The sequence below is a fragment of the Hemitrygon akajei genome, chromosome 32 (assembly GCF_048418815.1).
Source record: "Hemitrygon akajei chromosome 32, sHemAka1.3, whole genome shotgun sequence".
NCBI lineage: Eukaryota > Metazoa > Chordata > Chondrichthyes > Myliobatiformes > Dasyatidae > Hemitrygon > Hemitrygon akajei.
Window position 1 is genome coordinate 36,064,496 of NC_133155.1, and position 16,798 is coordinate 36,081,293.

General features: G+C 45.7%; 1 protein-coding gene across 1 annotated transcript in view; it reads left to right on the top strand.

Annotated features, from left to right (window-relative positions):
* The window catches only part of col9a2 (procollagen, type IX, alpha 2), a 116,061-nt gene that overhangs the window by 93,103 nt on the left and 6,160 nt on the right, over positions 1-16,798 (top strand). The window contains exons 26-29 of the mRNA XM_073034283.1: positions 620-664; positions 1,956-1,988; positions 6,583-6,729; positions 8,403-8,457. Of these exons, the coding sequence (XP_072890384.1) occupies positions 620-664; positions 1,956-1,988; positions 6,583-6,729; positions 8,403-8,457 (280 nt within the window). The remainder of the gene's footprint in view (positions 1-619; positions 665-1,955; positions 1,989-6,582; positions 6,730-8,402; positions 8,458-16,798) is intronic.

Genomic DNA, 16,798 nt, shown 5'->3' on the forward strand with positions numbered 1-16,798 from the left:
TGCCTGGATACTGCTTCTATGTCTTATGCTGCTATGGTCTGCACACGTGATCCTGTACTCTGTGTGATTGTGGGTAACAGTTCAGTCTCCTTGGTTCTTTCAGTTTGATTTTGTTTAACAGTTGTGTGTGTGTTTGTCTACTTGTGTGTGTGTGTGTGTGTGTGTGTGTGTGTGTGTGTGTGTGTGTGTGTGTGTGTGTGTGTGTGTGTGTGTGTTTGCATGTGTGTGTGTGTGTGTATGTGTTTGCATTTGTGTGTGTGTGTGTGTTTGCGTTTGTGTGTGAGTGTTTGTGTGTGTGTTTGTGTGAGTGTGTGTGTGTTTGCGTTTGTGTGTGAGTGTTTGTGTGTGTGTGTTTGTGTGGAGTGGGCTCATTTGTACGTGCGGGGTACATGTGTGTGGGCTTGTTTGTATGTACGTGTGTGTATACATATGTGTGCTGCCCATGGTTTCCTGTGCTTTCTATATTTGGTGTTGTATGTACGTGTGGGTACAAGGTAGGAGGGCGGGGTTTGTTTGTACTTATGTGTGGGTACACACGTGTGTGCTGCCTATGGTTTCCTGTGCTTTCCATATTTGGAGTTAATCTGCTTGATTTCATTAATTCTCGTTCTTGCTGCAGGGAGACCCCGGAGTGGAAGGCTTGGATGGCGATCCAGGTGAAAAGGTAATATCCTGGGGAATCATGGATACAAGACATAGTGTGCTTAGATCATTTTAAACCTTTCCCTGAGTAGGTCAGGCAGCATCCACGTATAAGGAAACAGTTAATGTTCAGGCTGATGACTTTCCTCAGACCTGACTGGTTAACTCTGTTTCAGATGCTGACTGACATATTGGGCATTTCACAGTTTCTATTTTTACTTCAGGTTTCCAGCATCTGCGGTACTTACTTTTTGGGTTCAAGTGTGGATAGATGACAAATCCCGGGATTAATTGTGTCTTGTCCTGAAGTATTGATGATGTGCACACAGGACACCGGCTCCCAAATGCACCAGGGGTCCAGATCTCAGCTTTGGCTGGCGTCAGGTGGCACAAGTGAACAATTTCTCAGGATGCGATGGACCCCCCAGTCCTGAGCCAGACCCCAGGACCGGGGAGGCACAGGTGCACTCATGGAGCAATGCTGCCTCACAACACTGGTGACCCAAGTTCAACCCTGACCTTCAGTGCTGTCTGTGCGGAATTTGCATGTTCTCCCTGTGGCTGCATGGATTTCCTCCCACCTTCCTAAGACAGGCTGATAGGTTAATTAGCCCTCAGCGGTAAGGGAGTAGTGGGATCTGAGGGAAGAATAAAATGGGTCAGTGAAGACTTGGTGAAATTAATTTTTAATGGTCAGCATGGACATGGGGGCAGAGTGGCCCATTCCTGTGCAGTATGGACCCTCCGGTCTGAGATTGGTCCAGACAGAGAGCCTAGGAGCCTTGTACCAGTTCTGGAGACAAGGCCCAAGGACATTGTGACAGATCCCAGTCTGGGGCCTGAGGGTGGGGGTGATCTGATAACACAACTTTGAAGATCGATGAGAATTGTCTGTCTTCAGCTCTAGTTCAGGGCTGCTGATCTGCTCTGTGTGTGTGTGTGAGAGAGAGAGAGAGAGAGAGAGAGAGAGAGAGAGTGTGTGTGTGTGTGTGTGTGTGTGTGTGTGTGTGTGTGTGTGTGTGTGTGTGTGTGTGTGTGTGTGTGTGTGTGTCTGTCTGTCTGTCTGAACTGCCAGCCCTCTTTATTCCCAGCGGTGGGTCCGGTCAGCTGAACTTCAATGCTCTGACAAAGGGTCTTCAATCTGAAACGTTAACTGTTCCTCTTCCTACAGATGCTACCTGACTTGCTGAGTGTTTCCAGCATTTTCTGTTTTTGTTTCAGATTTCCAGCATCTGCAGTTTTTTTTATTTCAGCTTTGGTGCGTTTGGGTTGTACATGAATCCAGCTAACAACAAGTCTTCTTTACCCTGCAGGGAGACGAGGGGGAGCCAGGAGTGAAAGGACAGGTCAGTGTGACCACAGACAGTGTGTGTCCTTCCCGAGATGCGCGTGGGAGGGAGGGGAGGAGAAGTGATCGACGTGGGGAAGAGGGGTATTTGGAGAAGGGATGCCCACTGCAAGGTATAAATAATTAGTTGGGGGACAGTCAGATACAGTGGGGTGAGATCAGAACTGCCCTGGGTGAAGTGGAATCCAAGACAAACCAGCAATAGTGTAATCGAACAATGAGAGACCTGTATGGGGAGAGTGGTTCGGGCAGAATCCAGTTGGGCAGAGGGAGTGGAGCAATGAAATAGGAGTAGGTTAGAGCAGGGAATGACATCTGACAGATACCAAGCTGTGAACCAACTTGAAGGTTCAGAAAGGAAGGGTAATCGGAAATGAGAGGGCAGAAGAATGAGAGTTTTCCCACAGAGAGAGAGGCTGGAATGTGGCTCATGCTGCTTGAGATACTGGAGCTAGAGACTCACAACGTTTAAGAGGCATCTGGACAATGTGGGTAAATGGGATCAATAGTGTATCTTATCAGTACAAAGCTCAGCATGAATCCGTTGGGCCAAAGGACCTGTCCAACTCTTTGACTGTAGCAAATGTGAAGATTTCAAAACCACGCTCTAGGCAAGGGGAGAGGTGGGGCTGATCAGAGACCAGCAAGGAAGGAGGCACAGGATATGGCTGAGGTACTTAGTGAGTCTTTTTCTTCAGTTGAACATCTGGGAAGTTGCTGAAGTCTCAGGGAAAGGGTGGTGAGGTTGAGGATTTGAGTGAGGTTAAAACCTTAAAGGACAGGCACAAGAAAGGCCAGCTGCATCCAGCAGATGAAACACGTAGACCAGGAGGGATGCATGCCTGGTTGTTGAGGGGTGTATGGAGGAAAGTGCAGAGGTTGTGGTCATAAATGGACTGACATAAACACATAAATATCCTTATATCTTTTGATTTGGGGCAGTGGCAGAGAACAGGGAAATTGCAAATGTTAAACCAATGCCACTCTCACCCCTCCTATCCTTCCTTTATCCCAACAGCCACCATCAACCCTTGTCTCTCCCCTCTCCTGCCCTGTTGATCTGCCCCTCACCCAAACCTTCTCCCTCCAGTTCCCCTCATCTACCTCCCTTTAGTCCATGGTCTGCTGTCGTCTCCAATCAGATTACATCTACTTCAGACATTTGTCACTTCCACCTATCACCTCCCAGATTCTGACATCATTCCCACCTCTCCCTCCCCCTCCATCTGTCTATCAACCCCTCATCTGGATCCACCCATCGAACTGTTGCACCTTCCATTTGTATGAGGAGCTCAGTCATACTGTGATCACTCTTTCCAAGAGGAGCCCTTGTTTTACCTGTCTCATTACACAGGATCAGATCCAAGATAGCAGGTTCCCTTGTACATTCAGTAACATGCTGTTCAAGAAAGCTACCATGCATTCTATGAAGTCCTCCTCAAGACTGCCTTGACCAACTGATTTACCCAATCTATGTGCAAGTTAAAGTCCCCCACGATAACTGCTGGTCCATTCTTACATGTCTTCGATATTTCTCGGTTTATTGCCTGTGCCACTGTAATGTTATCATTCGGTGGCCGATAGACAACTCCCATCAGTGATTTTTTTCCCTTTACTATTCCTAATCTCTACCCAGATGGATTCAACATTCTGCTCCTTAGATCTAATTTCTTCTCTCACTGTCACCCTGGTCTCATCCTTAACTAAAAGGATATTTAGTTCCCAGTCCTTTCTACCCTGCATCCACGTTTCTGTAATGGCCACTCAATTATACCTCTTTGTACTGATTTGTGCCACAAGTTCACTGACCTTGTTACAAATACTATGGGCATCGAGATAAAGAGCTCTTACACTCACTCATTGAGCCTTTAAAGTCTCGAATTCTTTGTGTCTTTTGCACTTGACTTTTCTGCACTTCATTCTTACTTTTCTCTTTTTATAACTTTTGCTTTTACTTTATATTTTACTTTATCCATACTTCTCCAATCTGTTGAACCCACACCCCTGCTATTTAGTTTAAAGCCCTATCCACAACCCTGTTTATGTGATTCGCCAGGATCCAGGTCCCATCACAGTTTTGGTGGAGCCCATTCTGATGGAACAGCTCCCTCCTTCCCCAATACTGGTGCCAATTTCCCATGAATTCAAACCCACTTCTCCCACACCAATCCTTGAGCCATGCATTTAACTCTCTTATCTTCTTAACATTGTGCCAATTTGCATGTGGCACAGCTGAAAGGTCTGAACATAGATAAGTCACCTGAACCATATGGGCTCACACCCCAGGGGTCTGAAAGAAGGAGCTGAAAAGAATATGGAGTCCTTATTTGTGATGTTTCAAGAATCACTAAATGGTTCCAGAGGACGCGAAAATTGTGTATGTCACTCCACTCTTTAAAAAGGGAGGGAGGCAATAGACAGGAAATTATAGGCCTGTTAGCCTGATCTCAGTGGTTGGTAAGATGTTGGAATCCATTATTGAGGATAAAGTTTCAGGGTACTTGGAGGCACAAGATAAATAGACCAAAGCAGAATGGTTTCTTTAAGGAGAATTCTTGCCTCACAAATTTGTTGGAATTCTTTGAGAAAATAACAGGCAGTTAAGCAAAAGAGAGTCAGTTGTTTACTTGGATCTTCAGAAGACCTTTTGATAAGGTGTAGCACATGAGACTGCTAAACAAAATAAGAACTCATGGTATTATAGAAAACCATAAGACACACAGTTGGAGCAGAATTAGGCAATTTGGCCCATCAGTTCTGTGAGGAATGATACTAGCATGGTTTGGAGATTATCTGGCTGTGAGGAGTAGAAGAATGGGAATAAGAAGGAACTTTCCTGGTTGGCTGCTGATGACTAGCGATGTTCTACAAGGATTAGTGTTGGGACCACATTATGCATCACTGACTTGATTGATGGAATTGTGGCTGAGTTTGCAGACAATACAAAGATAGGTGGAAGGGCAGATAGTATGGAAGAATCAGGGGGTTTGGCAAAGAAATGACAGATGGATGATAATATAGAAAAATCTATGGTCATAAACTTTATTAGAAGAAGTAAAGATAGACTATTTTTAATACAGAGAACCAAATTGGAGGTAGGAAAGGACTTGGGAGTTCTTGTGCAGGATTCCCTGAGGTTAACTTGCAGGGTGAGTCAGTGGTAAGGAAGGAAAATGCAATGTTAGCATTCATTTCAAGGGGACGAGAATATAAAAGCAAGGATGTAATGCTGAATCTTTCTAAGGAAATGGTCAGAGTGAGTGGAGTATTGTGAGCAGTTTTCAGCCCCTTATCTAGGAAAGTTAGTGCTGGCGTTAGGGAGAGTCCAGAAGAGTTTCACGAGAATGATCCCAGGGATTAAATGATTAACGTATGAGGAGTGTCTGATGGCTCTGAGCCTGTACTCACTGGAGTTTAGAAAAGTGAGGGAACTTCTTATTGAAACTTATTGAATATTGAAAGGCCTAACTAGAGTGGATGTGGAGAGAGTGTTTCCTAATGGAGGGAAGTCTAGGATCAGAGGGCACAGCCTCAGAGTAGAAGGATATCCCTTTAGAATGAGATAGGAGGGATTTCCTTAGCCAGAATCAGTGGAATTCACTGCCACAGATACCTGTGGAGATTGATAGGTTCTTGATTAGTCAGGGCATCAAAGGCTATGGGGAGAAGGCAGGAGAATGTGGATGAGAGGGATAATAAATCAGCCATGATGGAATAGCAGTGCAGACTCAATTGTACAAATGGCCTAATTCTCCTCCTATGTCTTACGGTCCAATGTAAAGTCTTACATTTTAGCAGTGACAGTGGGAAGTGAGAAACTGAAGAGAACAGGAATAAGGAGATTCAGGAGCAGAGGGATCTGGAGGCAAGTTTCCATTCAGCAGATGCGTTGAGAAAGTGGTTGAATAGCAAATGATATCCTGGGCCTTGTAATGAGTGGATCAGCAGAGAACACACACAAAATGCTGGTGGAACACAGCAGGCCAGGCAGCATCTATAGGGAGATAGATGCTGCCTAGCCTGCTGTGTTCCACCAGCATTTTGTGTGTGTTGTTTGAATTACCAGCATCTGCAGATTTCCTCGGATCAGCAGAGAGCAGCTTGCAATAAGTCACCACAGTCCAGCTCCATCTTTCACAAAGTCCTGGTGTAGACAGAAATCTGTGAGGGCCCTTTATTCAATATAGGACCTGCCACCACACCGTCTGTGTGCAGCTCTGTCTACAATGTGGACATAAAGGCTTGAGAGAGGGTGCAGAAGAGGTAAAGGGAATCTAGTTACTTGCTAACAAAGGGATGAGGGTTTGAGGAGAGATGGCTGGTGTGAGGAATAAGTTTGATGTGGATGTGGAGAGGGCAAGTGGCTGGAGAGGTGTGGTTCAGGGGAGGGTGGGTGCCGAAGTGCTTGAGGTAGTGGGAATGGTGGGATGGGCGGGGAAAGGACTGAGGGGAATGGTTGGAGAAAGCTGTTTTGAGGGATGGTGGGGAAGCTGTGTGGGAAGAGGAGGAGAGAGAAGGGTGGTGGGGTTAGGGGGAGGTAATGGGGGTGCCATTGACACCACTGGAACCCTCCTTTCTTCATGTCCCTCCAGCAAGGTATCCCAGGGGAACCAGGATATCAAGGTGCTCCCGGTAACCCGGGTGAGCCCGGAGCTCAGGGCCGGGCCGGACTGTCTGGGTCCCGGGGCCCCAACGGAGTGCGAGGAATTCCAGGAGCAACCGGGAAACGGGGATTCCCTGTAAGTATTTCTGCTGCCTGGGCGAGCCCCTGTCAGATGAGGGGGTGGAACTGGGCAGGGAATGGGCACAGAAACCAGCATAGCACACAGTCAGGCAGCTCCCTTGTGTCTGCCCTCCTCCACCGTCTCCTGAGGGACAGGATGCTGAGGGTGCTGTTGCTGCAAAGAACTCCCATGTCTCTTAATTCACACGGAGTCCTGGTAACTTCGGATGGTTCGCAGTTGTTTACTTTCTGCCCATTCTCCTCTGTACTGTAAGCCCACAGCGGTGTTAACTGACAGTTAATGAGCCACAGGGAATTGAAACGGGATGAACCCAGGCCGTATCCGGATGGGAAGTATTTGATGGGATCATGCAGTGGAATCCTTACACTCCACCTGCTGAAGTCCAGGCCACAGTGTTAACAGGAGTGACCACAGGTTGTTCAAATTGTGTAAGAGCTGAAACAAAGCCCCACTCTTCCCTTTGGATCATCCACTTGTTTATCCCCACATTACTGCTGAGCTCCGAAATTGGCTGGTCTACTTTATGCATCAACTCTGTAAGTTTGAGAGAAGTGTTTTAAACTGCATCTAACGTTCCTGAATTGTTGTAAGTAGCTGCATGGACACCATCTGCCAGACGGTGGCAGTGCTGAGCAGTTATTAGTGTCTCACTCAAGAGCTCAAACAGAAACAAACCCTTCAGGATTTAAAGCAGAAACCGCTGGGCATTTGCAGTGAGTCATGTGTCTGAAATAGCTCTAAAAGAAAAAAAAATAACTCCCTTAAAATTGATGCGGAGAGGAGCATCAGTGGATAGAAAAACAGAGTTAACATTTCAGTGTGATCCGATGAATAGTCACTTTTTCTGATGTCATTGACCCGAAACATCATGTCTGATTTTTCCACCACAGATGCTGCCTGACCTGCGAATTATTTACAGCTTTTTCTATTTAACTTCAGATTTGCTCATCTGCAGTTACCACATCCCCATGACAGCATACCCCACCAGCACCAGCTATGGGTGAGAGGTCAGTGTCAATAGACCAGGGCTCAGGTTAGGAATAACACCATGAGTGACTCAGTCCCCAATGCCCCAGACTCTTCCTATTGTCTACAAGGCACAAGTCAAGAGTGTGATGGAAATCTCTCCTCTTGGATGAGGGTAACTCCAAGACTCTCAGCCGTGTCTGGGACAAAGGTATTCATTCAGAGTGTTCAGTCCCTTTGCTGCTGCAGTGTGGACCCACCAGGCACGTGGCCACCTGGCTTCATTGCCAGCATCCCCAAACCTGCTACCCTCTGCCATCAAGGATATGAAAACAGCAACTTCTGATCTCTCCCACATCACTCACCATCTCCATTGCTGATCCGTCATCATTGGCCGGTTTGATTCCTCTGTGGCCCTGCAGGAGAACATTACCAGCAGGCCTGAAGAGATTCATGGAGGAAGATCACCCCTCCTCCTCCAGGGCAATTAGGGATGGGCAGTTGTTGCTGGCCCTGATGATGACATCCACATCCCTCAGAATAAAAATGTTAAAAAGTATGTCATAATTATATGTCACAGGGAGCAGTTGTTGGTGGGTTCATTTTCGACACTGACTGTAAGGGTGAGGTGAATTAGAATCTGTGTGACCTCTCCGGACTGGGCAAGACTCCATCGTGACTGCTTCCATTTACTTTGACAGGGGCGAGATGCAGGAGATCAGCATATCGTTGAGGTGTGCCTGAAAATGATGCAAGGTCAGTACATTACTGAGCAGTGCCGTGTACAAGCACTGGGTCTCACTGACGATTATGTTGTGTGTCATGAAGTAACCATCCTGGTAACACTGAGCATCAAACAGTCCACTGTACAAGATAGCCACTGGGAACAACCCAAGTCTAATAGTAAAGCAGAACCGTGCCACACTGGGGCTGAGAACAGAACAAATAGACACCAAAACAAAATCTGCAGATGCTGGAAATCCAGAGGAACACACACAAGATTTCTCTGTTTCTCTGAGGTGAGGAGCGACCAATCAGCAAGAGGGTTTCGTTAGAAAGGGGCAATGAAAATGAAAACATGCAACTGGTGCGACCATTCTTGGAGCCGCCATTGTTTTGAGTGTGTCGGTGTTTAGAGTGGCTATGGCTCATCAGGCTGAGGCGAGATCAGGTTTGGGTGAGATAAATTGTCCTGTAAGTTACTCTCTCTCAGATCATTCCTCATCTGTTCGGGCGTAGTAGTTTATTAAGGACGGCTCCAGGGGCAATGTTCTGTACTCTGTGTGGGATGTGGGAAGTCTGGGAGACCTCCAGTGAACACATCTGCACCAGGTACACTGAGCTGCAGCTCCTGACAAAACTTGTTAAGGAACTGGAGCTGCAGCTTGATGGTCTTAGACTCATACAGGAGAATGTGGAGGTGATAGACAGGAACAACAGGGAGGTAGTTACCCCTAGTTTGCAGGACACAGGTAATTTTGTGTCAGTCAGAAGAAGTGGAGGGGGACTATGCCAGTGCTGAGTATACCTGTGGCTGTTCCCCTCAATAATAAGTATACAACTTTATATACTATTGAAGGGGACAACCTACCAGGGGAGAGACACAGTGACTGGATATCTGGCACTGAGTCTGGTGCTGTGGCTCAGCAGAACAGAGAGGTGAAGAGGACTGTAGTGTTGATAGGAGATTCCTTAGTCAAAGGAACAGAGATGAGGTTCTGTGGGCACCATAGAGGACACCTAGATGGTATGTTGCCTCCCTGGTGTCACGATCAGGCATATCTCTGATTGGGTCCATGGCATTCTCAAAGGCGAAGATGAGTAGCCAGAACTCTTGGTACATATTGGCACCAATGACATTGTCACGGTCCGGCCCGTTGACTCTTTGTTTTGGTTAATTTCCTTTACCCCATGTTCCACTGGGCTCCTTGATTAGGGAACCTGATCCTTATTCGAACAGGTCATCATATAAGCCCCAGTTTACATCTACTCGCTGCTGGTTCATCACCTCAGTAGGGCAGCTATGCTCGTACCGGGCTGCTGAGAATGAGCCAAGTCGAGAGCCTGCTGTTCGCAGTTCCGGGGTCAAGTCGAGAGCCTGACTTCTGCAGTTCCTGGATCGAGTCGAGAACCTGCTGTCCTAGTCCTTTCAGCTGAGTAGGTCTGGCCGTTGGCCACTACTCCGAGTTGGGTAGTTTGTCTCCTCGTTGTCCAGGTCCTTCCAGCTGAGTAGGCCCAGCCGTTTGCCGCTACTCCGAGTTGGGTAGTCTGTCTCCTCGTGGTCCGTGTCCAAGTCAAGGCTCCGAGCATCCAGTCAAGTCAAGGCTTCGTGTCCAGGTCATGTCCCAGTCTGTCTCCGTGCCTGTGTCCTGCTCTTGGGTTCACCCCCAGTCGCTCCATGCAACAGACATAGGTAGACAAGGTGAGGAGGTCCTGAAGAGAGATTGTAGGGAGCTAGGTAGAAAGCTGAGAAACAGGACTTCCAGGGTAGTAATCTCTGGTTTGCTGTTTGTGCCACGTGCCAGTGAGGTTAAGAATAGAATGATTTGGCAGGTGAATATGTGGCTGATGAACTGGTGCAGGGAGCAGGGGTTCAGAATTATGGATCTTCTGGGGAAGGCATGACCTGTACAAAAGGACAGGTTACACCTGAACCTGAGGGGGTCCAATATCCTTGTGGGTAGATTGGCTAGAGTTGTTTGGGTGGGTTTAAACTAATTTAGCAGGTGGAGGAACCCAGAGTGATAGTGCTGAAGATGAGGTAGCTGGTTGACAAACATAGGCACTATGTAGTGAGACTCCTAGCAAAGAGAGGCTGATGACAGGGCAAAATTGCAGTCAGCAAGATGAGTTGCAATGTAAAAGGTGGACAAAATTGATGAGGATGAATAGCAGACAGAAGGTGTTATATTTGAATATGTGTATTATATGGAACAAGGTAGATAAACTTGGAGCACTGTTACAGATTGGCAGGTACGATGTAGGTATCACTGGATCATGGTTGAAAGAAGATTATAGCTGGGAACTTATGGTCCGAGGATACAAATTTGAATGGACAGGCATGAAGGCAGAGGGGGTGGTGTTGCTCTGTTGGTAAAAAATGAAATCAAATCATTAGAAAGAGATGACATAGGGTCAGAAGGTGTAGAGCTAAGGAACTGCAAGGGTAAAAAGACCCTCATGGGAGTTCTATACAGAGCTGCAAACAGTGGTAAAGATGTGGTCTACAAATTACAATGAGAGATTAAAAAATGCATGCCAAAAGGGTAATGTTATAATAGTCATGGGAAATTTCCATATGCAGGTTGAATGGGAAAATCTGATTGGTGCTGAATTCCCAGATGGGGAGATTCTAGAATGCCAACAAGATCCATTTTCAGAGCAGCTCGTGGTTGAGCCACTAGGGGATCAGCTATTCTGGATTGGATTCTATTCTATTCTAGACAGGACTGGACCTAGAGTTGAGATTTTTGATTGGAGAAAGGCTAACTTTGAGGAGATGCGCAGGGATTTAGAGAGAGTGGAATGGGTCAAGTTGTTTTATGGGAAGGATGTAATAGAGAAATGGAGGTCATTTAAGGGTGAAATTATGAGGGTACAGAATCTTTATGTTCCTGTTCGGTTGAAAGGAAAGGTTAAAGGTTTGAAAGCGCCATGGTTTTCAAGGGATATTAGAAACTTGGTTCGAAAAAAGAGGGATGTTTACAATAGATATAGGCAGCATGGAGTAAAGGAATTGCTCGAGGAATATAAAGAATGTAAAAGGAAACTTAAGAAAGAGATTAGAAAAGCTAAAAGAAGTTACGAGTTTGGTTTGGCAAATAAGGTGGAAGTAAATCCGAAAGGCTTCTACAGTTATATTAAAAGCAAGAGGATAGTGAGGGATAAAATTGGTCCCTTAGAGAATCAGGGTGGTCAGCTATGTGTGGAGCCGAGGGAGATGGGAGGGATTTTGAACGATTTCTTCTCTTCGGTATTCACTAAGGAGAAGGATATCGAATGGTGTAAGGTGTGGGAAACAAGTAAGGAAGTTATGGAACCTATGACAATTAAAGAGGTGGAAGTACTGGCGCTTTTAAGAAATTTAAAAGTGGATAAATCTCCGGGTCCTGACCGGATATTCCCCAGGACCTTGAGGGAAGTTTGTGTAGAGATAGCAGGAGCTCTGACGGAGATCTTTCAGATGTCATTAGAAACAGGGATTGTGCCGGAGGATTGGCGTATTGCTCATGTGGTTCCATTGTTTAAAAAGGGTTCTAGAAGTAAGCCTGGCAATTATAGACCTGTCAGTTTGACATCAGTGGTGGGTAAATTAATGGAAAGTATTCTTAGAGATAGTATTTATAATTATCTGGATAGACAGGATCTGATTAGGAGTAGCCAGCATGGATTTGTGCGTGGAAGGTCATGTTTGACAAACCTTATTAAATTTTTTGAAGTAGTTACGAGGAATGTTGACGAGGGTAAGGCAGTGGATGTAGTCTATATGGACTTCAGCAAGGCCTTTGACAAAGTTCCACATGGAAGGTTAGTTAAGAAGGTTCAGTCGTTAGGTATTAATGCTGGAGTAATAAAATGGATTCAACAGTGGCTAGATGGGAGATGCCAGAGAGTAGTGGTGGATAATTGTTTATCGGGATGGAGGCCGGTGACTAGCGGGGTGCCTCAGGGATCTGTTTTGGGCCCAATGTTGTTTGTAATATACATAAATGATCTGGATGATGGGGTGGTAAATTGGATTAGTAAGTATGCTGATGATACTAAGGTAGGAGGTGTTGTGGATAATGAGGTGGGTTTTCAAAGCTTGCAGGGAGATTTATGCCGGTTAGAAGAATGGGCTGAACGTTGGCAGATGGAGTTTAATGCTGAGAAGTGTGAGGTTCTACATTTTGGCAGGAATAATCCAAATAGAACATACAGGGTAAATGGTAGGGCATTGAGGAATGCAGTGGAACAGAGAGATCTAGGAATAACAGTGCATAGTTCCCTGAAGGTGGAGTCTCATGTAGATAGGGTGGTGAAGAAGGCTTTTGGAACGCTGGCCTTTATAAATCAGAGCATTGAGTACAGAAGTTGGGATGTAATGTTAAAATTGTACAAGGCATTGGTAAGGCCAAATTTGGAATATTGTGTACAGTTCTGGTCACCGAATTATAGGAAAGATATCAATAAATTAGAGAGAGTGCAGAGACGATTTACTAGGATGTTACCAGGGTTTCAGCACTTAAGTTACAGAGAAAGGTTGAACAAGTTAGGTCTCTATTCATTGGAGCGTAGAAGGTTGAGGGGGGATTTGATCGAGGTATTTAAAATGTTGAGAGGGATAGATAGAGTTGACGTGAATAGGCTGTTTCCATTGAGAGTAGGGGAGATTCAAACGAGAGGACATGATTTGAGAGTTAGGGGGCAAAAGTTTAAGGGAAACACGAGGGGGTATTTCTTTACTCAGAGAGTGATAGCTGTGTGGAATGAGCTTCCTGTAGAAGTAGTAGAGGCCAGATCAGTTGTGTCATTTAAGGTAAAATTGGATAGGTATATGGATAGGAAAGGAGTGGAGGGTTATGGGCTGAGTGCGGGTAGGTGGGACTAGGTGAGATTAAGAGTTTGGCACGGACTAGGAGGGCCGGAATGGCCTGTTTCCGTGCTGTGATTGTTATATGGTTATATGGTTATATGGATGTTGTGCAATGAACCGGAATTAATTGGAGAGCTTTAGGTATAAAAGCTCTCAGGGGCAATTTTTTAAAATTATTTATTCATTCACGGGATGTGGGAGTCTCCAGCTAAGCCATTCATTGCCCATCCCTAGTTGCCCTTGAGATGGTGGTGGTGAGGAGCTGACTTCTTCAACCGCTGCAGTCTCTGAGCCCACAGTGCTGTTAGGGAGGGAACACCGTGATGTTGATCCAGCAACAATGAAGGAACAGTGATGTGTTTCCAAGTCAGATGGTGAGTGACTTGGAGGGGGATTTCCAAGTGGTGGTGTTCCCAGGTATCTACTGTTCTCATCCTTCTAGATGGTCTACAGGTGTTCCTTAGGAACTGTGGTGTGTTGTTGCAGTGCATATTGTCAATGGTACACACTGTTACCGCTGGTGGAGGGTTTGGGTACTTGTGGAAGGGCTACCAATCAAGTTGTTTTCTGACAAATGTCTACTCTAAGTGGGAGCCTTCAGATTGAAATTTGAAAGTAGAGAGTTTCTATGTTCCAGTTGGAATAAAAGACAAGGCTAACAGGTTTAGGGAACTTGGCTTTTGAGAGATATTGAGACCCTGGTTAAGAAGGAGGTGTATAGCAAGTATAGGCAGGAAGAAGCAAACGAGGGACTTGTGGAGTATAAGAAATGTAAGAAAGAAATCAGAAGGGGTAAAAGAAGGCATGAGGTTGCTCTAGCAAACAAGGTGAAGGAGAATCCCAAAGGCCTTGACTGATATTGTGAGAAAAAGGATAGCAATGGATAATAGTAGTCCTCCTGAAGATCAGCGTGGTCATTTGTACATGGAGCTGGAAGATATGGGGAGATCTTAAGCAGATATTTGGCATCTATTCTTACTCAAATAGACACAGAGTCTATAGAAGTGAGTCAACACAGTCTATATACAGGTTACAGATGAGGAAGTGCTTACCGTCCTGTTGCAAATGAGGGTGGATAAATCCCCAGAGCCTGACAAGGTGTTCCCTCAGACCTTGTGAGTGTCTCGTGCAGAAATTGCAGGGGACCTAGCAGAGGTATTTAAAACATCGTTATCCATTGGGGTGCTGGAGGGTTTGACAATAGCCAGTTTTGTTCCATGTTTAAGAAAGGCTCTAAGTATAAGATGGGAATTGTAGGCTGTTGAGCCTGACATTAGGAGTGGGTAAGTTATTGGAAGTTATTTGAAAAAACCAGACATAGAAGTATTTAGAAACGCAAACACGTGGAAATCTGCAGATGCTGGAAATTCAAGCAACACACACAAAATGCTGGTGAAACGCAGCAGGCCAGGCAGCATCTATAGGAAGAAGTATAGTCGATGTTTCGGGCCGAGACCCTTCGTCAGGACTTACTGAAAGAAGAGATAGTAAGAGATTTGAAAGTGGGAGGGGGAGATCCAAAATGATAGGAGAACACAGGAGGGGGAGGGGTGAAGCTGAGAGCTGGAAAGGTGATTTGCAAAAGGGATGCAGAGCTGGAAAGGATCATGGGATGGGAGGCCTAGGGAGAAAGAAAGGGGGGAAGGAGGCACCAGAGGGAGATGGAGGACAGACAAAGAGTGATGGGCAGAGAGTGAAAAAAAAGGGAGGGAAAAATAAATAAATCAGGGATGGGGTAAGAAGGGGAGGAGGAGCATTAACAGAAGTTAGAGAAATCAGTGTTCATGCCATCAGGTTGGAGGCTACCCAGACAGAATATATAAGGTGTTGTTCCTCCAACCTGAGTGTGGCTTCATCTTGACAGTAGAGGAGGCCATGGATAGACATATCAGAATGGGAATGGGATGTGGAATTAAAATGTGTGGCCACTGGGAGATCCTGCTTTCTCTGGCGAACAGAGCAGAGAAATGGTCTCCCATTTCTCCCATTTCAGAGAAATGGTTCAGCGAAATGGTCTCCCAGTCTGCGTCGGGTCTCCCATCCCATGATCCTGTCCCTTCTCCAGCTCTGTATCCCTTTTGCCAATCACCTTTCCAGCTCTTAGCTTCATCCCACCCCCTCCTGTCTTCTCCTATCATTTCAGATTTCCCCTCCCCCTCCTACTTTCAAATCTCTTACTATCTTTCCTTTCAGTTAGTCCTGACGAAGGGTTTCGGCCCAAAACGTCGACAGCGCTTCTCACTATAGATGCCGCCTGGCCTGCTGTGTTCCACCAACATTTTGTGTGTGTTGTATAGAAGTATTTAGATAGATAGGGATTGATTGGGAATTGTCAACATGGTTTTGTGCATGTCTAACCAATCTTACAGAGTTTTTGAAGGAGGTTGCCAGGAAGGTTGATGAAGGATGTTGGCTTCACGGACTTTAGCAAGGGCTTTGACATGGACCCAGATGGGATGCTGGCCAAGAAGTTTCAGCTGCTTGGCATTCAGGGTGAGGTTGTAAATTGGATTCGACATTGGCTTTGTGGGAGTTTGAGATGTTGTACTTGGGGAGGACAATGCAGGGTGGGACTTACACAATAAATGGTCGGGCACTGAGGACTGTGGTAGAACAGAGGAATCTGGGAATACTAGTTCCTTGAAAGTGGCATCACAGGTTTCATAAAGAGAGCTTTTAACACATTACCCTTCATATATCATATCATTGGGTACAGGAAGTGGGATGTTACGTTGAAGATGTATAAGACATTGCTGAGGCCTACTTTGGCACATTGGGTGCAGTTCTGGTCACCTACTTAAAGGAAAGATATTAACAAGATTGAAAGAGTGCAGAGAAAATTTACAAGGACATTGCCAGAACTTGAGGACCCAAATTAAATGGAAAGGTTGAACACGTTAGAACTTTATTCCCTGAAGTGTAGGAGAATGTCGAGAGATTTGATAGAGGTATACAAAATTATAAGAACTGGAGGTCATAGGTTAAGGGTGAAAGGTGAAATATTTAAGGGAAACTGGAGGGGGAACCTTTTCACTCAGAGGATGATGCAAGTGTGGAATGAGCTGCCAATGAAAATGGTGGATGCGGGTTCAATTTCAAAATTGAAGAATATTTTAAATTATTGCTTTTCTGGGAGGGGTATGGTATGGGTGCATGTCAATGGGACTAGGCAGGATAATAGTAGACAGTAGATGGGCTGAAGTGCCTGTTTCTGTGCTGTAGTGCTCTATAACTCAATGTCTCTATGACCTTACCTACATGTGACACCTTCATCAAGGAATTATGGATCTGTATTCCCAGAGCCCTTTGTCCTACCACACTCCACAGTACCCTACCTTTCACTGTGTAAGTCCTACTCTGCGTCGTCCTGTCAAAGTGCAACATCTCCCACTTGTCTGCATTCAGTTCCATCTTCCCTTTTTCAGTCCATTTTTCCAACTGGTCCAGGTCACTCTGCTAGCTTTGAAAACCTTCCTTGCTGTTCGCTACGCCCACAATCTTCATGTCATCCACAAATTTGCT